The 20,333-nt window shown below is 44.1% G+C and overlaps 1 protein-coding gene across 6 annotated transcripts in view; it reads left to right on the top strand.

Moving 5' to 3' along the window:
* LPP (LIM domain containing preferred translocation partner in lipoma) overlaps positions 1-20,333 on the top strand; it is a 212,868-nt gene that overhangs the window by 34,902 nt on the left and 157,633 nt on the right. For 5 of the 6 annotated variants that reach the window (XM_054386024.1, XM_054386028.1, XM_054386027.1 and 2 more), the window contains exon 2: positions 265-377. In XM_054386024.1, the coding sequence (XP_054241999.1) occupies positions 265-377 (113 nt within the window). Of the gene's footprint in view, positions 1-264; positions 378-1,755; positions 1,759-20,333 lie in introns of all 6 variants that reach the window. The other variant, XM_054386026.1, reaches the window with a different exon arrangement.

Below are 20,333 nucleotides of genomic sequence, written 5' to 3'. Positions count from 1 at the left end.
TGGTGCCTTCAGGCTTTGTGGCAAGGCACCTTCTACACAAGGCCTGTGCACCTCTAAGCAATCTGCCAACATTACTGAGCTGTCATAACCATCTCCTGAGGCAGTGAGAGATGCAGATGACCATTTAATGGTTAAGTGGTGCGTTGCTTCCTGTGCCATAAAACTGATGTCAAACCTATGAGTATGGCAGGTTTCATCCTGAGCATCCATGTCGTGATGTGGGGAAATGCTGGTGAGTCTAATTTCTCCCATTTTCTCTTCTAGGGGACTTTCTTCCTCCACCCCCACCTCCTGTGGATGACCTCGGGAACATCACATCATCACAAGGTGCCTTTCCCCCTCCACCCGCTCTGGATGACGTTACTTTCAACGTGCAGGTGAGGAGACAAGGATTCCATGGTTTGTGCAGAACCAATCCAAAAATTGTGGAAATCAATGGATGATAATAAAACAAGGTGGCAAAGTGCTGTGGTTAGTCATCATGTGTCAGAGACAACCAAGTCAGTTCTTACAAGCTGTTTCCCAAGTAAGGAATATTTCCATTCAAATCTTGCTGGGCTATTAAAGGATTTTTCCCATCCGGCTTGAATTAGAAGACTAATTGCCTTGTGTCTTTGTGATGGCAGATGGGAGTAAAACCTTCCCAGAATGAATTGTTTTCTGGAAGGGCCAGCTTGTTCCATGGACTGTGGAGAGACTCTAGGGCAGTAATCTGATCCTAAAAGTGCTTTGTTTAGATGTCTAAAATTAAGTGAAGCAAATAAACCCTATCCCAGGCCCCAGTGATGTCACTTGAGACCCTTTTCACTCCCTTGTTACTGGCTTGGATCCTCTAGATTTGCTGTCTGGATGAAAGTGCAACTTCTAAGATGCATCAAGTGATGATGGCACATCCTGTGTGGATAGGAACATACCATGAACACCTTTATGCAGACATCACCAGCTTGACTGGAGTGCCAGGTACACATATGTGTTAGCTTGGGCATATTCAGGAGATACGCAGTCATGCTGCAGGGGCAGACTGCCAAGGTGATCAAGAGGCTGATCTTGCCAGTTGAGGCCAAAAGAGTCTGACTTCTTGTCTGAGCAGAAGGAAGACTAAAGAGGGGGTATGGTTGTCAATTTGAAATATATTTGGGAAATAAGAAGCAGAGAAGAGGAACTATTTCAGCTCTGCATGAGTGTTGGTGCAGGAACAGGAGAGGCTGAATGTGGCAGAATTATCTTCATGCTGGTATTTGGAAAGTTTCTAAGTACTGAGGCTGCAAAAGTCTAGAATAGCCTTCTGGGAGAGGAGGTGAGACCAAAGTGAGGGTTATATAGTTTTGAGGCTAATGAGAGTTGTGTTACCTTGATGACCCTGGAAGGTTGTGGTAGTCTTGTGTTCCTCAATGGATTTGAACCTGACAATAGTCCAGCAAGCAGACATTAAAGAGGATTCAGAGACCTGACTTAGCTCCTGACCCCTCCACAAACTCTAGTCAATTCATCTACTTTGTGTCTCTCTAAAAAGATAACATTTCCCTTCCTCATGGGCTTCCTGTGATCTCTTGCCTGTGGCAAGATGTTCAGATGCTATCACAAAGTCTCAGCGTGTTCCTGTTATGAGTTCAGCAATATAAGCAGCCTTCAAGAGGGAAGGGGTTAATGAGGATTGTGTTCTCCCTTGCCAGAAAAGGCTGCAGCCATCAGGGACGTTAGCCAAGTGCAGAGCATGGCTTTTCCCAGCCTTGGGAGAATGAAGTAATTCCCCAGCAAGTGTTGTTCTGTCTCTTATCTCTCCGAGAACAGTGGACTTGGTGGGAGCAGGGGAGCTTCCAGATTGCCCTGTACAGGGGGGAGGCATCAGGATACTGGTTTAGGGCAGGGTGCTGCCTGCAGAGCTGCCTGGGCAGCGGGAAGGGGTCAGGCACCTCATGTGGTCAGTCTTACTCCTTGCTGGATCACCCAGTGAGGGGACTTCACCACTACTGGAAGGGGCTTGTATCTTCAGCTTCTCATGCCTCCCTCCTGTGATGGGTTTAAAGATGTGTGTGAGCCACTCAGGGTTGTCACTGGGACGAGCTCTTTGGTAGAACCACTCAATGGGATGGCTCTTCCCTGCTGAACTCAGGAAATTGCTATTTGTCACATCCTTTCTGACTTTGGAAAACTGAGGCTGGAGCTGTATTCACAGTGTTGGGTTTTGGCAGGAGCTTGGTTAGAGCAAGATTCCTTTGCATAGCATCCTGCTCAGAGGAGGGTGAGCCTACCATTTTTACCCCAGTATTCCTGCCTGTCACCACACCTACATGTACTCTCTGTAGCCAGCACAGGCCCCCACCTTTAATCTTGTGTGCTCATGTCACCCTTTTCCCCCTTTCTTTTTCCTTCAATCCCCTGAAGGAGATAGGGAGCAGACAAAAGCTAAGTCAAGAGCAGGCAAGGTCTTGTGTTGCAAGATCAGCTCCTTGTCTTGTAGGAGCAGCAAAAGCTGTGCTGAAGTAAGACATAAGGCCCAAGAGATGAAGGAAAAGGGCAAGTGTCAATGGAAAAGCTGCTTGATGCCTTTGTGCACTGAAACCAATAATTTTTATGATTCCAGATGGCATTTGCTGTGCTGAAGGAGCAGAACGAATGGAGGCTGTGTTGCTTTTGCTATGAATCCTTTCTCAATCCTCAGGACATGGTTCCCTGAAGGCAGAGGTCTCACAGATGTGTGTTAGATGAGGCTCCAACAAACTGAAGCCAAACCTGATTCTGCTCTCCAATGCCAGGCTGCTTCATTTCCATGCCTCAGTTTCCCCATAGGTAAATGTAGTTGCTGGAGCGTGGGCTAGATGCACACAGGCTGCACACATCTCCGTTTCCCCTTTCCTAAGCATGGACCAGATCTAATGTTGCTGCCTGGAAAGGTTTGGCCCCCATGGACCTAGTACAAGCCCTCTGGATTTACTCCAGAATTTGAAGTTTACCTGCTCTAGCAAATCAGCCCCTTTAAAAGAGAAATTTTTCTCTGGATGGCAGAGTGCTGATGACAGCTTGTGAAATTTGTATTCTGTGGCTTTAGGTAAAGCTTTTTATCCAAGTTGTTAAGTTGATGAGGGCTGCAGAATGTGTATATTTAGTTTATTATCATTTTGTGTGTTACTGTTAGCAGACAGCTGAAAGCTGCACAGATTATTGCAGTTTAAGTTGTAGTTTAAGAGCAGTGGTTAAAATAATAACGCCCAGTTTTCATAGGCCTGTTTATCTCTGGATCTCTATTTGAACAGTGGAACTGGCCACTTAGGACCAGATCCAAAAAGGTACTTTAGTATCTGACTTCCCTTGAGGTGCTTAGGATCTGATGGGAATCAGAGGAGGTCTGGTCATGAAATACCTTTGCAGTAGATCCGGCTTTTTCTTTGTAATTTCTATTTTCCCATCTAGATCCAGGATCACAGCAGGGCTGGAGAAGAAATGGGAAAGAAATTTAAACTCTTATTAACTGTAATGCTTTAAAAAAAAAAAAGAGAGAGAGAGAGAAAATGAAATATTTTTTAAAAGAGTGAATTGAGGCTGGGGGAGAGTTGTGTTGGGAAGTTCCCCTTTGGCTGAAGTCAGGTGGTGGAGGCAAGGGCTTGTTCCCAGAATGGCGGTGAGGGCGCGGCGATGGCGTGTTTGACAAATAAGGACATGAGCAAAGAGCCTTTTGCCACGTTGGCTTGGGCTCAGTTTAAAAGAGGAAAAAAAAAAAAAAGAAAAGGCCTGGACGGGAAGAAAAATGAAATCACTGTTTGTCAAAGAGAAATAGATAGATCTGGGAGGGAGGCAGATTTTTATTATTTTATTCTTGCCTTCTCGTTTCAAAACAGGCATTCTGCCCAGGCCAGGGAAGCTAAAGGGAAAAATTCTCAAGAGCAATCTCTTAAGTGCCCTGTTTCCTCACAGAGAGGGACCCTTGCTCGTAGCATCAGCAGTTTCTTCCATCCTTGCCAGGCAGGCTTGCTCAGGCATGAGGACTGAGCACGGTTGTCCCTACCCTGTATTCCATTCCTCTGGAGCCATGTGTGCTATGGGGGCATCTCAATAACCTGTATCATGAGGGCTTTTTGTCTTCACTGGCTTTGAAATGACTGGTTCCCCTTAAAGGAGGGTTTCAGAGCCCAGCGTTTTGTGTCTGGGCAAGACCTGGGTAGCTCAGGCAGACATGATCCTCAGCTACAGACCTGCCAAGGGCCACCTTGGAAAAAACCTGCATTTGTGAATAACCACTAGTGACCCCCAGATGCTGCAGCTGCAGTTTGGGTCTAATTTCCAGTTGAGACTCTAGATGTTAGGGCACCATGGAAAGGAGAGGATCATATTCATCCAGGAGACAGCCTCTTTCCCAGCAACTCCTGGCTGTTATCAGTGTGGTTTTTTATTGACAGACCACAAAAACTTTACAAAAGAAATAATGTTTCTCCCTGATAAGAAAGCTGAAGCAGGGATAGTGCTTTGCCTGGATCAGTAGGCTGACCAGCAGCAGGCTGAAAATAGGACCTAGATCTCTGTGTCCCAGAGTACTTCTGTCTGCTACACCACCCCACCTCATTACTGTAAGCACTGTGAATTAATAAGTAAACAGTATCAGCAGCTGAAAACAGAAAGAATGTGGGATATACCAAAGAGGATGTGCAGAAGTGGTTCAGGATGAGGGTTAGAATGAAGAAGCAACCAGACTTTGAACAGTTGCATGAAGTGCAATATGAAATAGTTTAACATAGCAGTTGTTACACACACCTATGCACAGAAGGGCTGCAGTGCATTCAGCCCCATGGGACTCCCTGGTGGTACCGTTCTGTCGTGATATGTGGAAAACTACCCAAGGGGCTCAAATTCGTATTGCTGAGGAATTTTAAAAGGAGAACTGTCAAAACATGGTCTGAAGGCATATGTGCCTTCCTCTGCAAGGTTGTTTAAAGGAGGCCTGGCTTGCTTCTACCTAGTGCTCACACCTGGGAGAAGGTGGAAACATGTTGATAGATGCAAGTGGCATGAGCTTCATCCCTGCTATAGGGGAGGTTGCCAGGCACTTCACTGTCTGGCTCTCAGAGAGTGGTGGCAGTGGTGCCTCTTTGTGGGCTGTGACTCACTGGCTAAAGAAAGAGCCGGAATGGAGGAATTTTACTTTTTCTTTGGAAAAAAAAGATGGATGCACCTATTGCCAAATAGTTGAGGAGAGAAAAGCATAGGTTTTTACCTATAGGAGGTGCTGCCTTAAATAGCACATCTCCTGCTCAGCAGTGTGGTGGCTGGGTGCTGGGCTTGCTTTAAATTGCCTGGCTTTTAATGTTTAGAGAAGCTGAAAAGGCCAAAGAGAGCAGAACATGTGTTCAGCCTCCCTCTAGTGCTAGATTTTGTTAATCATCGGAATTATTGGCCTGGCTGTAGGTGCTCGCTGGCGAGGAATGTGGGGAAGGCAGGGCAGCTCTAGCTGCCGACAGCACTGCTGGGCTCCAAGCAAGCAGCAGTAGCTCCCAGTGACTGTAAACAAAGCCCTGGTCTGTGTGTATTGCTTGCCATTCAAGATCCAGCTTTTGCAGATTTCTGGGGCTCCTGACCTGATTTATTAAAATTCATGGGAGAAGCAACTGCCTTTTATCCAAATTGAAGCTGCGTCCAACAGTATAAATAAATTACCTGGTGAGGTTAACCCTCTTACTCAAACCTTGGCTCTGCAGGAATGCTTTTGATCTGTTTCCCTTCTGCCTTCCTCATGTGTCTGAGAAACAGGAACGTGCTGTGCTCTGAATGAGATTTGAACAAACAACATGTATGCTCTCTGCATGTTGAAGTGCTCGCTGGGTCTCTACAGGTCAATATGTGTTTGTTCTATAATAGGGGTTTCCAGGCACCAAAGTGAGAAAAATCAGTAATACAAAGTCTGTATATACTGATGCATGATAGATAAAATGCATGTTTTTCTCATGCATATATGCATACACTAGATGTATACATGAAAAATGTTTAATGAGTGGGGATATAGAGCAGACCTCAACATTACTGGGGAACAAGCATGCACTTTTTATCCCTGCTGTTCTTTTATCCCTTTCTGTGGATAACATGACCAGTAGATTCAGGATCACAAGAGAAAAGGAACACTGGGCATGTCTTTCAGGCAGCTCTTGATACAACTCATCTTATACACATTTGTTTTACAATGCCAAACCACGTTCTATTTTAAATCTTTAATGAACCTCTGTTCCCATCTACATAATTTTCCAATCCTTACTCTCTTCAGAATAGGCAAAGGTGCTTATTATAAACCACAAATTTTACTGAAATGGTAAACTGGTAAAGGTTTAATTGTAAAGCGTAAGCCTGCCACTCATCTCCCTGCCTGGCTATTAATACCTTGGCAATGTTATAATGCAATACAGCCTTTAATAGCTAAACCTCTCAGCAAGGGCTAAGAGGAAGTAAGGATCCAAACAGTTAACTGTGCTCATTATTTTCATCGTGGCTATTACTGTGATATTTAATGTATTTGTTATGTTACTGTTTAATGTAGTAACACAGCATGCAGGATGCACCAGGACCTGCACTGGTGCAGTCATGCCTTCGTTGGGAGAAGGGTGGTGACTGAGACTTGGGAGACACTGAGGGATGGAACAGAGGAGCTTTTGATAATCTGCCATACAGCAGGTGATGAGGTGAAGGAGCAGAAGAAAGCAAAAGCCTATATAAACAATGGTTGTAAAAAGTTGTGATAGGAAACAGAAAGGTCAGAGATATTGCTGATCATGATGCTCAGATTTCAAGCTAAAACCATCACAGATTAAGATACAGGGTAATGTTATGTATGTGTGCTGGCTTGTGTCCAAACAGCAGGCTGTGGTCCCCTGGTGATGTGCCTAACATCACAAGCCCTAGTAGGCACCTTCTGGCTTGTGTGGCTGCGTATTTGTGGGACTCTATCACACTGCTGGTGCCGAAGTCAGGTTCACCTCTGATACCTGCAGAAAGGTTATCTGTAACCTTAGTTATCTGCCGATGGATAATAGAGACAAGAATGTGGGAAGTAACAGTGGAGGCATGGAGAAAAAGCAGGCAAATTTATCCTGTCAAAGCTGGTATCAGCCTCTGACAGACGATAAGGAAGCAAAACCATCACTGTATCCAAGGTAGTATTATTTAAACAGGGGAATGGGGAAGATAATGAAGATGTGGGAATTCTTCCATCAAAGCAGCTGAGCTGAGAGAAAGGATAAGAAAGCATGATCAGAATTGAAGAAATTTCCTTTCTTCTTGTTTTTGAGTGCTCTTCAAATCTTCTGTTGGATTATCAGGTCTTAGGAAAGATCTCCTGGAAGATCAGTTGCTCCTATCTCAAATCTTGGGTAGCCTGTGTTGCGTTAGGGAACTGTAATATAGCAGTGAGACTTAGACTCTCAGGAGCAAGAAGGAACTCTAAAAATTGCAGCAGACAAATTATTATGTCTGAAGCTGGGTGGGATTGGAAGATGTGGTTTAGAAAGTCAAAGTCTTTCCATGCATCTTGGTGATAGTGGTAGGCTGGAATGTGACAGTGCAGTGCAATCTGATTCCCACCTTGGTTTTTGTGCTTTAACTACTGTGATGCTGCACAGTAGATAAATGACATTTGGCTAAACAAGGGGAAGAGAAATACAGCTATACCAATTGGAGAACAAAGCTGTCCATCTAAATTGAGTTTTACAGCCCTGGATTGGTTCAAAGAGTAGGGCAAACTTCATCGTATTTTAATGCGAATTTTGCTTGGCAGTAATGAGATGTCGATATGGAGAAGTTGTGAGAGAATCCAATTTCCAAGAATGGAAGTGACTCAAATGTAGGTTCCTGTCTCTGCTTTCTTAGTTTCCATCATGGTTGAAAAATAGCCTCAGCTACAGGATAGGTGGTTTTGTTGTCAGAAAATGTTGTCTCTGAAGAGCGTGTGGCAGTGATTGAGCAATCTGAAAGCTGGTAGAAGGACCAGTGAGAAATGTTGTATTTGCTCCAGGACAGAAAAGCAGGCATGATTTTAAGTGTCTACTGCCACTAAACTCCCCTCTTTGAAGGACCATTCCTCGCAATTCTATTTTTCAGTTTTGATTTGCTGATGAAAATGACGGATGCTGATTAGCTTTAACAGACAAAGAACAGGTAAGGGAAAACATCTGGAAAACATCATATGACGTTTTTAGTGTTGGTGTTAGTGGTGTAAGTAAAATAAAGCATTTTGGAAAGCTGTAGCAATTCCAAATTGTTGCTGAAGCCATCAAGTGTCAACACTGCCAGAGGTGCTGTGCAGGCTCTTCTCATTCAGCAGTCCTGAGCTATAGCTCCTTCCTTCTATGTCTCCTCATTTTCACATCTCTCTTTTGCCATGGAAACAGCCTTGTCATGTCCAAGGTCTAGCCTTCCTCTTCAGCTCTGTTACTCCACTTACTGCTTTCCCTTTTCTTCCCCTGGCTCTGGCTCTGCAAATTCTGCCCTGAAGTACCTCTCTGTGTTCCCAAATGATGCCACTGCCAAGGTCTGTGCTGACATTCAGGTGTCAGTGCTCTGCATGGGTTGTCCTTGCGCTGTCCTCTGGGAGCAGTGTTTGGTCGATGCTAAGGTCAGGATGAGCCTCTTAAAGACATTTAGGTAGGGAATATACTTTCTGTGCAGAAATAAATCCCATTTGGCCTCTAGCTCTATTGGCCCCAAGCAGAAATACGGTTATAAGATATTTTCCTGAGGTCTAATGTGTACTTGGGACACCACATTTTCTGATGCATGAGTTCGTACTGAAAAACAACAACTTACGTTTGCATATCAGCATATCAAAATAAACCTTGGAGCTCACCCAGGAGGGATCTACACACTGGGGATTCTCTCTGCAGGGTTTTGCAGCACAAGTTACTCATTGTTCAACATTCCATGCAGTTCACATCCTTTTCCTTCAGCTGAGGAAATGTATAGAAGGTAAGGTATCTGAACGAGGAGGTTGTTGGTAAAAAAGAAAGAACAGCCATGGTCATCCAGCCAAATCAAATACCAGACACACATCTGGCAGCCTTGAAGGGAAGGTAAAAGTGAGCCTAATGGTTTGGAAAATGAGGTTGCAAACTTCTTGAAGGCAAGGGCCTTCCTCCATGAATCAGAACTGCGGTATCTGCCCAGCTGAGGCTTCCTGTGCCTTTGGTCCATGGTGGACCAGAACCATCAACCACCCAAAAAACATGCAGACTGAGGCACAGTCCAGGTTTTCCTCCTCTCATCTTTGAGAGCCATACAGTAGGTTTTTACCATGACTCATTTCTGCAGAAGCCAAGTGCAAGCCATTGACTCTTGTGTAGTTTTGTACATGCATTTTGCTGACATTTTGCCAGACTCTCTGGGAGATTCTTGAATCCTTGCAAACGTTTTGGCATGCCCCCCTTCCTATTACAGCAAAACAAGCAAACAAATTCAGTGTGTTACATGTTTAAACTTCTGCATTTGGAGCTTATTCAGACTGTGAAAATTGACTGGGCAATTTTTTTTTTTTTTTGGGGGGTGGTGATTTCCTAATAGCTTCACAGCCCATGTTCAGGAATGCTTTCTCAATTTTGGAGAAGCTTGGCTGTGTGCTTAAACTGCGTTAAAAGTTGATAGAACTTAAGCACACGTGTAAAATTAAGCATATGCTTATGTTTTATACAGTCTTTTTTGCAGGTGACACAAGCAGCTGCATATGGGTTTCCAACATGTGATTAAATTCCAAAAGGAGTTTTTAAAAACGGTTTGTCAACCTTAATTTTCTGAAATTGGTGGCTTGAACAAAACCTATCTTTTTTGATTAAAATTGCCTGAGACGTGTCCCTTTTAAAAAGCTCTTCATTTAACTGTCACAATATACAGTCTTGTGTGAGATAGATTTTGTTCATGCAAATTTAATTTCCAGTTAAAGCAGTACAAACACCAAGTGATTTCAGTAGATCTGTATGAACACGGCAGTGCTGTTGCTTTCTCACTTCTGTCAATGTGGGGGCCAGGCAGAGCCATTAAATTGTCAGCTGTGCCCTTCTGTGTATCACAGATCATAAAGCTTTGCCTGGTCACCCAGGGAGACCAAAGGCATCCAGCCTTGATCCACAGACATCAAGAGAAGGAGAAATCTTGCAAGTTTGTTCTAGGATTTAATTACCTGCAGTATTACACATAAGTGAATCTCTCTGTTATTTTAAAATAGAATTTCTCTGGCTTTGGCTTCCTAGCTGCAGCATTTTTTTTCTCTTTTGTTAGGCTGGACAGTGTTGTGGTATCTGGCATTTTCCTTCTGTGAAACTGTTTAGATATTGTTATCGAGCTACTCAATCTCCTTCATAAGTGAAGCCAAGTGAGCTCTTTATGTGCCTGCTTGTCAGCTGTTTCTGTTTTTCTGGGGTTTCTCTCAAGTTTTTAAAATGCTGCCTTCCCAACTGGAAATGGTATTTCAGTGCCGGAAGTGTCAAAAGGGGTAAAATCCCCTTCAGTTCCACACTTGCCTTGCTCCAGGATGGTGTGGCACTGGGCGGTGTGTTTGATGTGGTTTGGTGCAGTTTTCCCCTATGGAATATAAATCCAGAGTCAGGGGGCTGGTTGTGACAGCTTACCCTGTGCGTAGGTGTGTGTAATTCATGGCTTGTCAGACATGTCCTGTGCTACTGGAGGCATCCTCCTCTTCCTTCTTCTCTTACAACAGAAAAGGAAAGAGGAAGATCATGACTTGGGCAGGATGTGGAGATGAAGGGAGTCTTTGCTCTTGGACATTGCCATGGGATCTTTTACAAATGTAACGTTCGTGTTGTACGAGGCAGTGGGAAGGTCTTCCTTTATTGTGGTGGGCACTTAATGAGCTACTTGGATTTTACATTGATTAAACTTCGCAGCTGTATTGGAATAATTGGTTACTCTTTGGTTATGGTTCCCCCTTGGAGGCAGGTGATGAAGTATCTGATATCTTCCCTCGATTGTCATTTTTTTCCGCAAGCAGCAATACACTGCAGAGAACATCAGCTCTGTTTGATGGCTAATTAAACATTAATTTGTGACGATATTGGAACAGATTTTAAGTTGGCAGGGCAGGGAGCAAAGAAAGGGGAAACTTTTACAATCACCATAATTATCAATAATGAGTCCTAATGTAATTGCTTTAATTAAAAGAAAAAAGATATATTCCGTGCTGCTGTAAAGTTACTTACAGTCAGTGAAAGTCATCCTGGGTCAAAAGGATTTCATGGCCAGCTATCATTGCCCCATGACCAGAGAGGTAGTGCTGTCCTGCAGAAAGCACAAAGAAAAAAATACGTATTCCACTTGATATTGTATATTCTGTGGATGAACAGGAACATTTCACTAATTCAATTTAATTCCCAAGGACGAGTGATTGTAACTCCACCCGGAGAATATTAAATTGCCTTAATGGAAAAATAAACTGGTTTTATTCTCCCCCTTCTCTCCCCATCTTCCCCATTCGGCTTTCAAATAACTTTATGTGCCTCCTTAGTTTATTAATACACTTCTCATCTTGCTGCTGATTTTGCATCTGGTAGCAGTTAACGCAGACAAGACTCCCAGAGCTTTTGATCAGACACATTAAGTAAACTATTGGGACTGTCGGATCTGCCGCTCTGGCAGATGTCGGCTCATGGGACTCCTCCTCTCTCTTCATCCCTCAACTGTTCTTTATCAAAACCATCCTGTTGCTTTCATGTGCTTGAGTAGCACAGTGCCTCTTTCCCATGTACTAGCTGGCCTGAAGTACAAAGATTCTTCAGCTGATTAAATGATATTTTCTGTTTTGCTGTTTTTCAGTGGTGCTGCAGTTTTGAAATCCCAGCATAGCTGACCTTGAAATCTCCTGAACTTCCTTACATGAGTAAAATACAGTAGTCAGAAATGTGGAAAAGCTGGGTGCAGGTTTGAATGCCTGAGGTACAGGTGTCATTTTATGAGACAGAGAGCAGAAGGCTCTATGACATCATTCTGGGGCAGAGCAGCTGGGAGCTGGGGAGATCTGGCAACACAGGACCTCTGTGTTGGCATCTCCAGCTTTGGGGTACCAAGAAGCGCACACCTAGGTTGCAAGGCAGATCTTGTTGAATGTTTTCAACTGCATCCTCTTTACTTGTGTTGCATAATTGGCTTCTGTTGTCCCCAAGGCACATGGGACAGGGAGTGTTGCACATCTCATGGGCTGTTGTTCATGATCCATGACAGCCACCAGTTTCATCAGCTGCTGGCCCAGTGCTCCAGCAGAGCATTCTGCACGCCATGGTGGCTATTGGCTAAACCTCTGTGGTGCAACTTCATCCTTTTTTGTTTCTCCTCACTTGTTTACTATCCAGGGCCAAATCCTTTTCTGTGTTCTTGATAAGTCTGGACAAACCATGCTTGTTTGTAGCAAAAGCTTCTCTCCAGCATTAGGAGCAGGAGCTGTTTGGAAAGAAATGTAGTCCTGGGGTCTACCCTGACATTACCACTGCTCCTCTGTAATGGATGCCACTGGATGCCACCATCCTGTCCCTGAGTGGAGTGAAGGTGCTGGTTTTGGGATTGGGGCCCCTCTCAGGATGTGCAGAGGGAAATGGCTTATTAAGCAGTGATGGATGAAAGGCAAAAGCCAGTGCTTGACATGTGCTTAGATCCAGTGATGTCAGGGCTACCCAGCAGTGAAAGTGCAGCTGGAGCTTGGATGGCATTTTGTTGTCTTCTGACATGTTTTATCAGGGCTAGGATGGCAAATACTAAGAATGAAATGTCCATTAAGGAGTTGGTTGGATTAGTGTCTGACCAGAAGGAGCTTGGTTGTGCTTCTGGATTGCTGCACCTTGCTCCACCCCTCTACCTGCTTTCCCATCCCAAGGCTGCCATCCAGTTGACAATAAGCTCCTAACAATTGTATGTGATGAGCAGAGCCTGTCACACTGATCTCTAGGGAAATACAAATCTTTATTGCCATACAGATTCATAATTGCAACAGTGTCTTTGCTGTCTTTCATATGTGTATCCCAGGGGACTGAGTGCAAATGATTGTGATTTCTGTTTTCTTGGCTACAGGGAGGGAAGTGCTCTATGAAGAGACAAATCAGAGCACTGGTGGTCAGTAGTGAGTGTCCAGAGGAGAACGTAAAAGGGGAAGCACAGAATGGTTTTGTGGGGTTTTGTTTGTTTGTTTTTTGTTTTTAATTAAGTATCTTACTGGAGTTTTCTTCCAGATGTTTCTCCAACTACTTTTAAAATCTATGCCAACTCATAGCAATTATTGCAGCAGAAGTAGCTGTGCAGCTTAGCAGCATGTTGTATGATGAAACACCTACCTTCTTTTCTTTGTTTTAAGAGTGATGTGACAGTTGGACATTTTAGGCACAGCAATCACAAATTGATAGAGTTCTTGACTGCTGGAGAAGTAATGAGAAGGGTTAGCAGAACTGCCACCTTGGATTTCCAGTGGGCAGACTTTGCCCTGTTATGGAGACTGGTTGATAAAGTCCCTTGGGAGGCAACCTTGAAGGGCCAGGGAGTTCTGGAAGGTTGGACATTCTTCAACAAGGAAGTTTTTGGCACAGGAACAGGCTGTCCCCATGTGCCAAAAGATGAGTCGGTGGGGAAGATGGCCTCCCTGGCTAATTAGAGAAATTTGATTGCAGCTCAGGGAAAAAAGGAGACTTTATGGAAGAAGGCACCGGCCACTCAGGAGGACCACAAAGTTGTGGACCTATTCAGGGAGAAAATTAGAAGAGTCAAAGCCCTTCTAATTTTGGTCAAGGAAGAGGAAAAGGCTGTGGATGTTGTTTACCTGGACATTGTTTCCTCCCAGAGCAACTGGCTGCTCGTGGCTTGGATGAATGGACACTTTGCTGGGTAAAAAACTGTCTGGATGACTGTGCTGAAAGAGTGGTGTTGAATGGAGTTAAATGCAGTTGACAGCTGGTTACAAGTAGTATTCCCCAGGGCTCAGTACTGGGGCCACTTCTGTTTACTGTCTTTATCAATGATCTAGATGAGGCTGTAGAGTGTTCTCTCAGTAAATTTGGAGATGACACTAGTTGGGTGGTAGTGTTGATCTGCTCGAAAGTAGAAAGGCTGTGCAGTGGGACCTGGACAGGCTGGATTGATGGATTGAGGCCAATTGTATGAGTTCAGTTTTGGGCCCCTCACTGCAAGAAAGACATTGAGGTGCTGAAGTGGGTCCAGAGAAGTGCAATGAAGCTGGTGAAGGATCTGGAGAACAGGTCTTATGAGGAACAGCTGATGGAACTGGGGTTGTTTAGTATGGAGAAGAGAAGGCTGAAGGGAGACCTTATTGCTGTCCACAGCTACCTGAAAAGTGGTTGTAGCAAGGTGGGGGGTGGTCTCTTCTCTCAGGTAACTAGTGATAGGATGAGAAGAAATGTCCTCATGTTGTGCCAGGGAACTTTTAGACTGGTTATTAGAAGAAGCTTCTTCACTGAAAAGGTTATCAAACACTGGAACTGGCTCTTTAGAGGAGTGGTTTAATCCCCATTCTTGGAGATGTTTAGAAGATGTATACATGTGATGCTGATAGACATGGTTTAGCACTAGACTTGTCAGGTAATGGTGGGACTCAGAGAACTTAAAGGTCTTTTCCAACAAAATTGATTCTATGATTCTATGATTCTGTGATGACTTCTGGTTTTGTGCTTTCTTCATCTGTTAACTGCTTTCTCTTGTTTTGTTTTGCTTTAATACATTTTTATTATTGGTCCTTTTTATAACCCTCCCACGCCACAGTGAGTTTATAAATTGCTAGTTAAGGTTTCACAAGATGCCTCCTAGCAATGCTTAGCAAGTAGCTTTTCTTCATCTGCTTTTTTGTCTGCCCCAGCTGTAAGCCTGTGCAGTTCTTCACAATACCTTATTGCTTTGGAGATAGGATCAATTATTCCTCAGAATACCCAGTGCTACTTGCATTTTCCATGACTGAAAAAACTGAATGTGGGGCTGTGGCCACCCTGGGATCATGCTGTAGGTCTGGAACTGAGCTGAGTTTGAACCTCAGGAGCTCACTCCCCTATACGGTGTTGTGTCTGCTGTGGCCCACCTGCTGGCCCTTTTGCAGGCAGTAAGGTAGGCTGGTGTTTGGTGGGTGATCACCCCCAGCCCATTGAAATCCCATTCCAGGCAGGCCCACCTGCCTTCTTACAGGGAGATCTTCAAAAGTGTCTGGAATTGTAGAAATGTTCCTCAGTTAAATGACAGTGGCGTCTGAGAGACACCCAACAATGCCTTTGAACAGCTCACTTAAAACTTCTGAAGTGTTTTCTTTTGCTCCTGCTAATACTCAGCAACACAAACCAGGTAAAAGTATTCTGTGCCTGAAAAAAAGAAAGAGCAAGGGGAAAAAATAAATCAAAATCTTACTTCCCTTTGGCTTTTATCCTTGAAGTCATCAAAAGACTAAAAAGGATATTTCAGGCCTGGCTTCAGCCTGATGGAACAGCAGGGAAGTTCTTTTCTATTAGATGCTTGATACAATCACGTCTGGTGAAATCACCACAGTCACATCTGCTGAAATCTTCCATCATTTGGGATTTGTTTCAAAAGACTCAATTTTTCTGTTTTAAAAGGGCACAACTACTTTTCCAGCCCCTCCTTGATGCCTGGTACGGTGATTAGGCATCAATCAAGCATCTTAGACATCCCTTACTCCAATGTTGCAGTCAGCTCTTACCTCCATGTGCGTGCTTGTTGGAGCCTCCTCTTGGGACTATTTTAACATACATTAGGGAACTTGAAACAAAATGTTTGCACTTGTGTTTAGGCTCAGGGGAGAGTAGACACAGAAGCTCATCTTCAAGGTGGCTCATTTTCCTGATATATACCCTTGAGGTACGTATTTTTTCAGTGCAGTGTTTTTTGTTCTATGGATGGCTTTTGTGACCTTGGAGAGAAAACTGGGAGCTACTACAATGTGAGCGATTGAGGTAGCAAGGGTGCGTGTCTGAAAAGGAAAAGTTAATCACCAACCCCATCCTGAAGTATGTCAAAGAATGAATCATTTCTTCCCAGTTAACATTGCCCACAGTCTCTTCCGGCGGGTACAGTGGGTGCCATCAAAATGAAGCATTTTTCCCTCTTCTCCCCTGCCTGCCCCAGCTAAAACAAGACATAAGAGCCCCATCTTTCTTTCTAAGCCCAGTGCCCAAGGCCAGGGAGTAGGAAGAGATCCTAACTCCTTGTTTGCAGAGCCATTTCATTTCTTCTTTCTATCACCTCAGAGCATACTGTAGGATTTGAACAGCCTGCAGAGCATGGCAGGCAGCTACCATGGGTGCAACCAGACAATAGGCATTGGATTTATCAGCTCTGCCACCTCATCTGTGTCTCAGTCATTTACTGGAAGAAAAGAAAATAAAGTCTTTCAGGACAAAAGTCCTTATTTACTATCTACTTGCTCACACACCCTGATTTCCCCTCTTCCTTGCACTTCTCATTACTTTAGTCCTTCTTTTCCCTCACTATGTTTGCTGCAAAGGGCTTTTCTGCTCCCTGCTTTTCCCTGTTCTTAGATGTGTAAATGCAAACAGTTTTGACCAGTTGCAGCCCAAAGAGAGCTCCCCAGGCACCTCAGGCTCCCATAAGACAAACGCACTGTGGTAGCAGAAGGTACTGGGGGCCCCCAGCCTGTTTGTTTCAAGTCATGATCTGTGACCCTTCTTAGTATCCACGGTGTTCATCTCCATTCTTCCACTTGTGAGTTATGGGGTTATCAGTGACTTGTGACAGCAAGCTGATGCTGTAAGGAAGATTGTGTGTCTGGGTGTAGCTCTGCTGTCTTGGAGGTGTCTGTACATATATAACAGTACTGCATTTCCCAGTAATGACAGCTCATGTTCTTGAGGCACAGCTTGGAGGATGAGCAGGTCCGCAATGCTTGTGAAACACACTCAGCTCAACCTGTTTTAGAGAAGACTTCAGTGAGTTTAAGGTGGATGGGAGGAAGATGAGATGAATCTTGATGCTGGAAAATTGCACTGTGGTGAGCAAAGTCCTGATGCTCTGAGAATGCTTAAGAGTTTGGCCATTGCCTTGTGTTGGCAGAAAATATACACTGGGACTCTGTGGAGTTACTTCTGACCCGCTCTCCATCTAAGTCTGCAGGTTGCTACTGCAAAGCCACTCTCTGTCTTTCCATGACACAATACTAACTTGATTTCCTATAGAGGCTCAGAGGCCAACCAGGCGGCCCACATTGCATCTCATCCCAGGGGCTAGTGACTGTCCCAGGCTGCAACATTGCGTGGCAGCAAACAGGGCATAGAGAGAGGGGAAAACAGAGAATAAAAGAAAGGCAGCTGGGCCTGAGCAGGGAAAGGAATTTGGAGCAGGAGCTAGGAAGGACATCTGGAAGCCAGATTCTTCTCCTTGAGCCTATTGCGAGGAGCTGGCTTGGACAAACGAGAAGCATTCTTGTTTCTCTGCTATAACCTGCAAAAGGTGCTAAGAGTAGGTGATCTAGGTTGTAGGAAGAGGTGGCATCTAGGGAAATCATTGCGCTTTTTATGTCTTCTAGCTCAGTGAATAGCCTTATGGCCTTCTTAGCAGGGTGGGCTGAACTTTGAGGCCATGTGTTGCCCTTTGTGCTGCATGTTCTGTAATGGATGTCCCTTGGGGTGTTGTGTGGTCACCTGTGTCACTGACTGGTTTTCTGTGGTAGGATTAGCAAAATTACAGCCAGTTTTCAATGGCATAGAGTGGGTTGGCAGGGCTCAGGAGTAGATTGCCATCACAGCTGCTCTGAGATGCACACCAGGAATTCAGGGGTGGACAAACAAGCCAAGCAGGGAAGCGCTCTGCTGTTTTCCTCTCTTTTGCCTCACGGCAGGGACCGAGCCAGGGGATCAGAGTCTAGGCATTGCAGAAGTTCACGTGAGTGGATAGTCTCTGGCATGAGTAATTTGTCAGAGTGAGTTGGCTTATGTTTGCTTTTTATCGAGCTCACGTTGGCCAGGCCAAAGACAGCATCCTTTTTCTTTTTAAACCCATTTTTCCATATTCTGTTGGCTGAAACGGAGGGTGAGCAAGCGACATGTCTGCAACAATACCATAAATCCAGACAGGAATAAAATTAGCAATGCTTTCTGGTTCTGGTGTTTGTATCTGTGAGGTAGTGAGCTTTACCAGTCTGGGTTCCTCAGAGCAGAGCCACGTCTGTGAGAACCTGTTGTGCCTTGGGACCTGGTGCTTGGGTTTTGTTCCAGAGCAATATCATAAAACTTTTATAGCACATCATGACAGAGAGCATGAGAAGAGAAATAATTTAACCCTCTCTTGCTATAGTTCATGTTGCAAATTCCCCTTTTTCCACATGCAGCAAATCCCTCAGTTGAATCTGGAGTGCTGTGGGGAGGAAGAGGTAAGATTTGTAGAAATGGGGAAGAGAGAGCAAGCAGAAACCTGTCTTTGTGAAGATTGCCATTTCTTAAATGTACTTAAAGTCCAGTCCTGTCCCAATAGGGCATGCATCAGTACTGTTATTCATTGGCACTGTCATACTGCATTGTGTTCCAACATTTGTAGAATTGGGCTCTTAATCTATGCTGATTATGTTTTAATTGAATAAATAAATCTTTTACAGAGCACTGAATCAATAGAGATGTTTCCATGCTATTTTATTTTATTTTTCTAGGTTTCCTAAGGACATTTAACTTTTACAACCTTACAACTTCTTCTGCAGCATTTGCTCATCAGCTATTGCGTAATTGTTCTGGGGAATGAGAACTTGGGAATAATATGGCCCAGAAATGCTAAGAAGCAGAAATGAAATTGCCTGAACTGCTCATCTGCCACCACCATCTCCCCTCTCCATGGTCAGGGTACCAAACAGAGCCTTTGTGGGCTTTATTTTTATTCCTCTGTGTGCTGTTTTCTTCATTTATCACCTCAACTGTTGGAGCCTTGGATGCCCTTTGCATCTCCTCCCCTTTCTAGGCTGGATTTTGGCTGCCTAGCTTAAAAATTCTCTGCAGTGGAGCAATCACAGTTTTTGTGTCTGAGAAGCTTGTGGCTGCCTTGTAGTTATAGGCCAACAACTGGAGGACAGAGTGCAATCAAATGAGAGCCATGAAGTGCACCAATAATGGAAAGGAAATTGTGTTTTTGCAGGTTTGAATGTCCAGGTGCCTACAGCTAGCCAGTAATGGTCTGGGGTAATTCCTGTGAAACTTATTTCTTTTTTTAAACAATAGTTTGGATGGAAAAACCTTTGGCTCTATAATAAAAATAGGCAAGAATAACTGAGTTTGTCAGTAGTTTCTAACTGGACTCCCAGCTTTGTAAATGATGTGTTCTTGCATAAAGCACATTGGAGCTTCCATTTTCATATTAGTCAAGACAAATTTATTGTAATCCAATAAGATGTAGTAATCATTAGGAACTAATGAATGCCTCAGCACATAGAAGCTTGGCAGATCAAGAGCCTGCCTGCTTTGCATAGTCTGTGTCTCATTGACCATCTTGCCATTTATGTGTCAGACTGATGACTGGGGAGCTCTGTAAAACAGGTAATGATCGAATGCTCCTGAAATGAAATTTCAATAAAAACTATCTGAAGCAGCCAGTGAGCCGAAGGAAAAGGCAATTTTTGGGCTTGGAAAATTGAACTGACTTGGTGAGAGTGAAGGCAAACAGAGCTGGATTGTCTGTGGGGAGGTGCCGCTATGGTCTGAACAGACTTTACTGTTGAAATTAAGTGAGATGTTAGGTAATTCTTGGGTATTTTTATTATTGAAGTAGTCACACTGTGAATGAGCTCTTCTTCCCTGAGCTCTGTAGTTACATGCACACAGAGAGACAGTCTGGGGGATTTGTAGATAAGTCAGACATGGAAGGACAGAACAAAAACATTGACTATGACTCAGGCTGAGAAATGTCTTTCAATGTGTAATATTTCACTGGACTCAAGAACTTTGGGTTCTGTACATGCCCTTAAATGTGGGCTGGCACAATAAAGCTAGCTCCTTGTACCTGCCTCTAAACTAGTAGGAATTCTTAGCCGGTTTTCTTGAACCCCTCATTCCTGATGGAGCTGCCTGATTTCAAAGGACTGAAAACACAGAGGAGGAAGATGTTTCCTAGCTTATGCCTGCCTTTGTGTATTGCTGGGAGGTACTGCTGTTGGATTGAGCTGTACAGCACAGAGGTTTTGGGCTAGGTTGATTTTTTCAAAACCAAGGTGTGTCAACGACTCCTCTCTTAAAGTGTTTCTTGTAGCAGAAATTGCAGTGCAACCCTTGAACAGTGGTTTGGGGATCACATACTCTCCTGTGGTGCTGAGCTGTGGTGTTTACTTTTGGAGGTGGCTGGTGGTGGTAAAATTCCTGTCTCTTCACTTC

Source organism: Indicator indicator, chromosome 13, assembly GCF_027791375.1.
Source record: "Indicator indicator isolate 239-I01 chromosome 13, UM_Iind_1.1, whole genome shotgun sequence".
NCBI lineage: Eukaryota > Metazoa > Chordata > Aves > Piciformes > Indicatoridae > Indicator > Indicator indicator.
The sequence above is the reverse complement of the archived record's forward strand: the minus strand, read 5'-3'. Positions and strand labels throughout refer to the sequence as shown.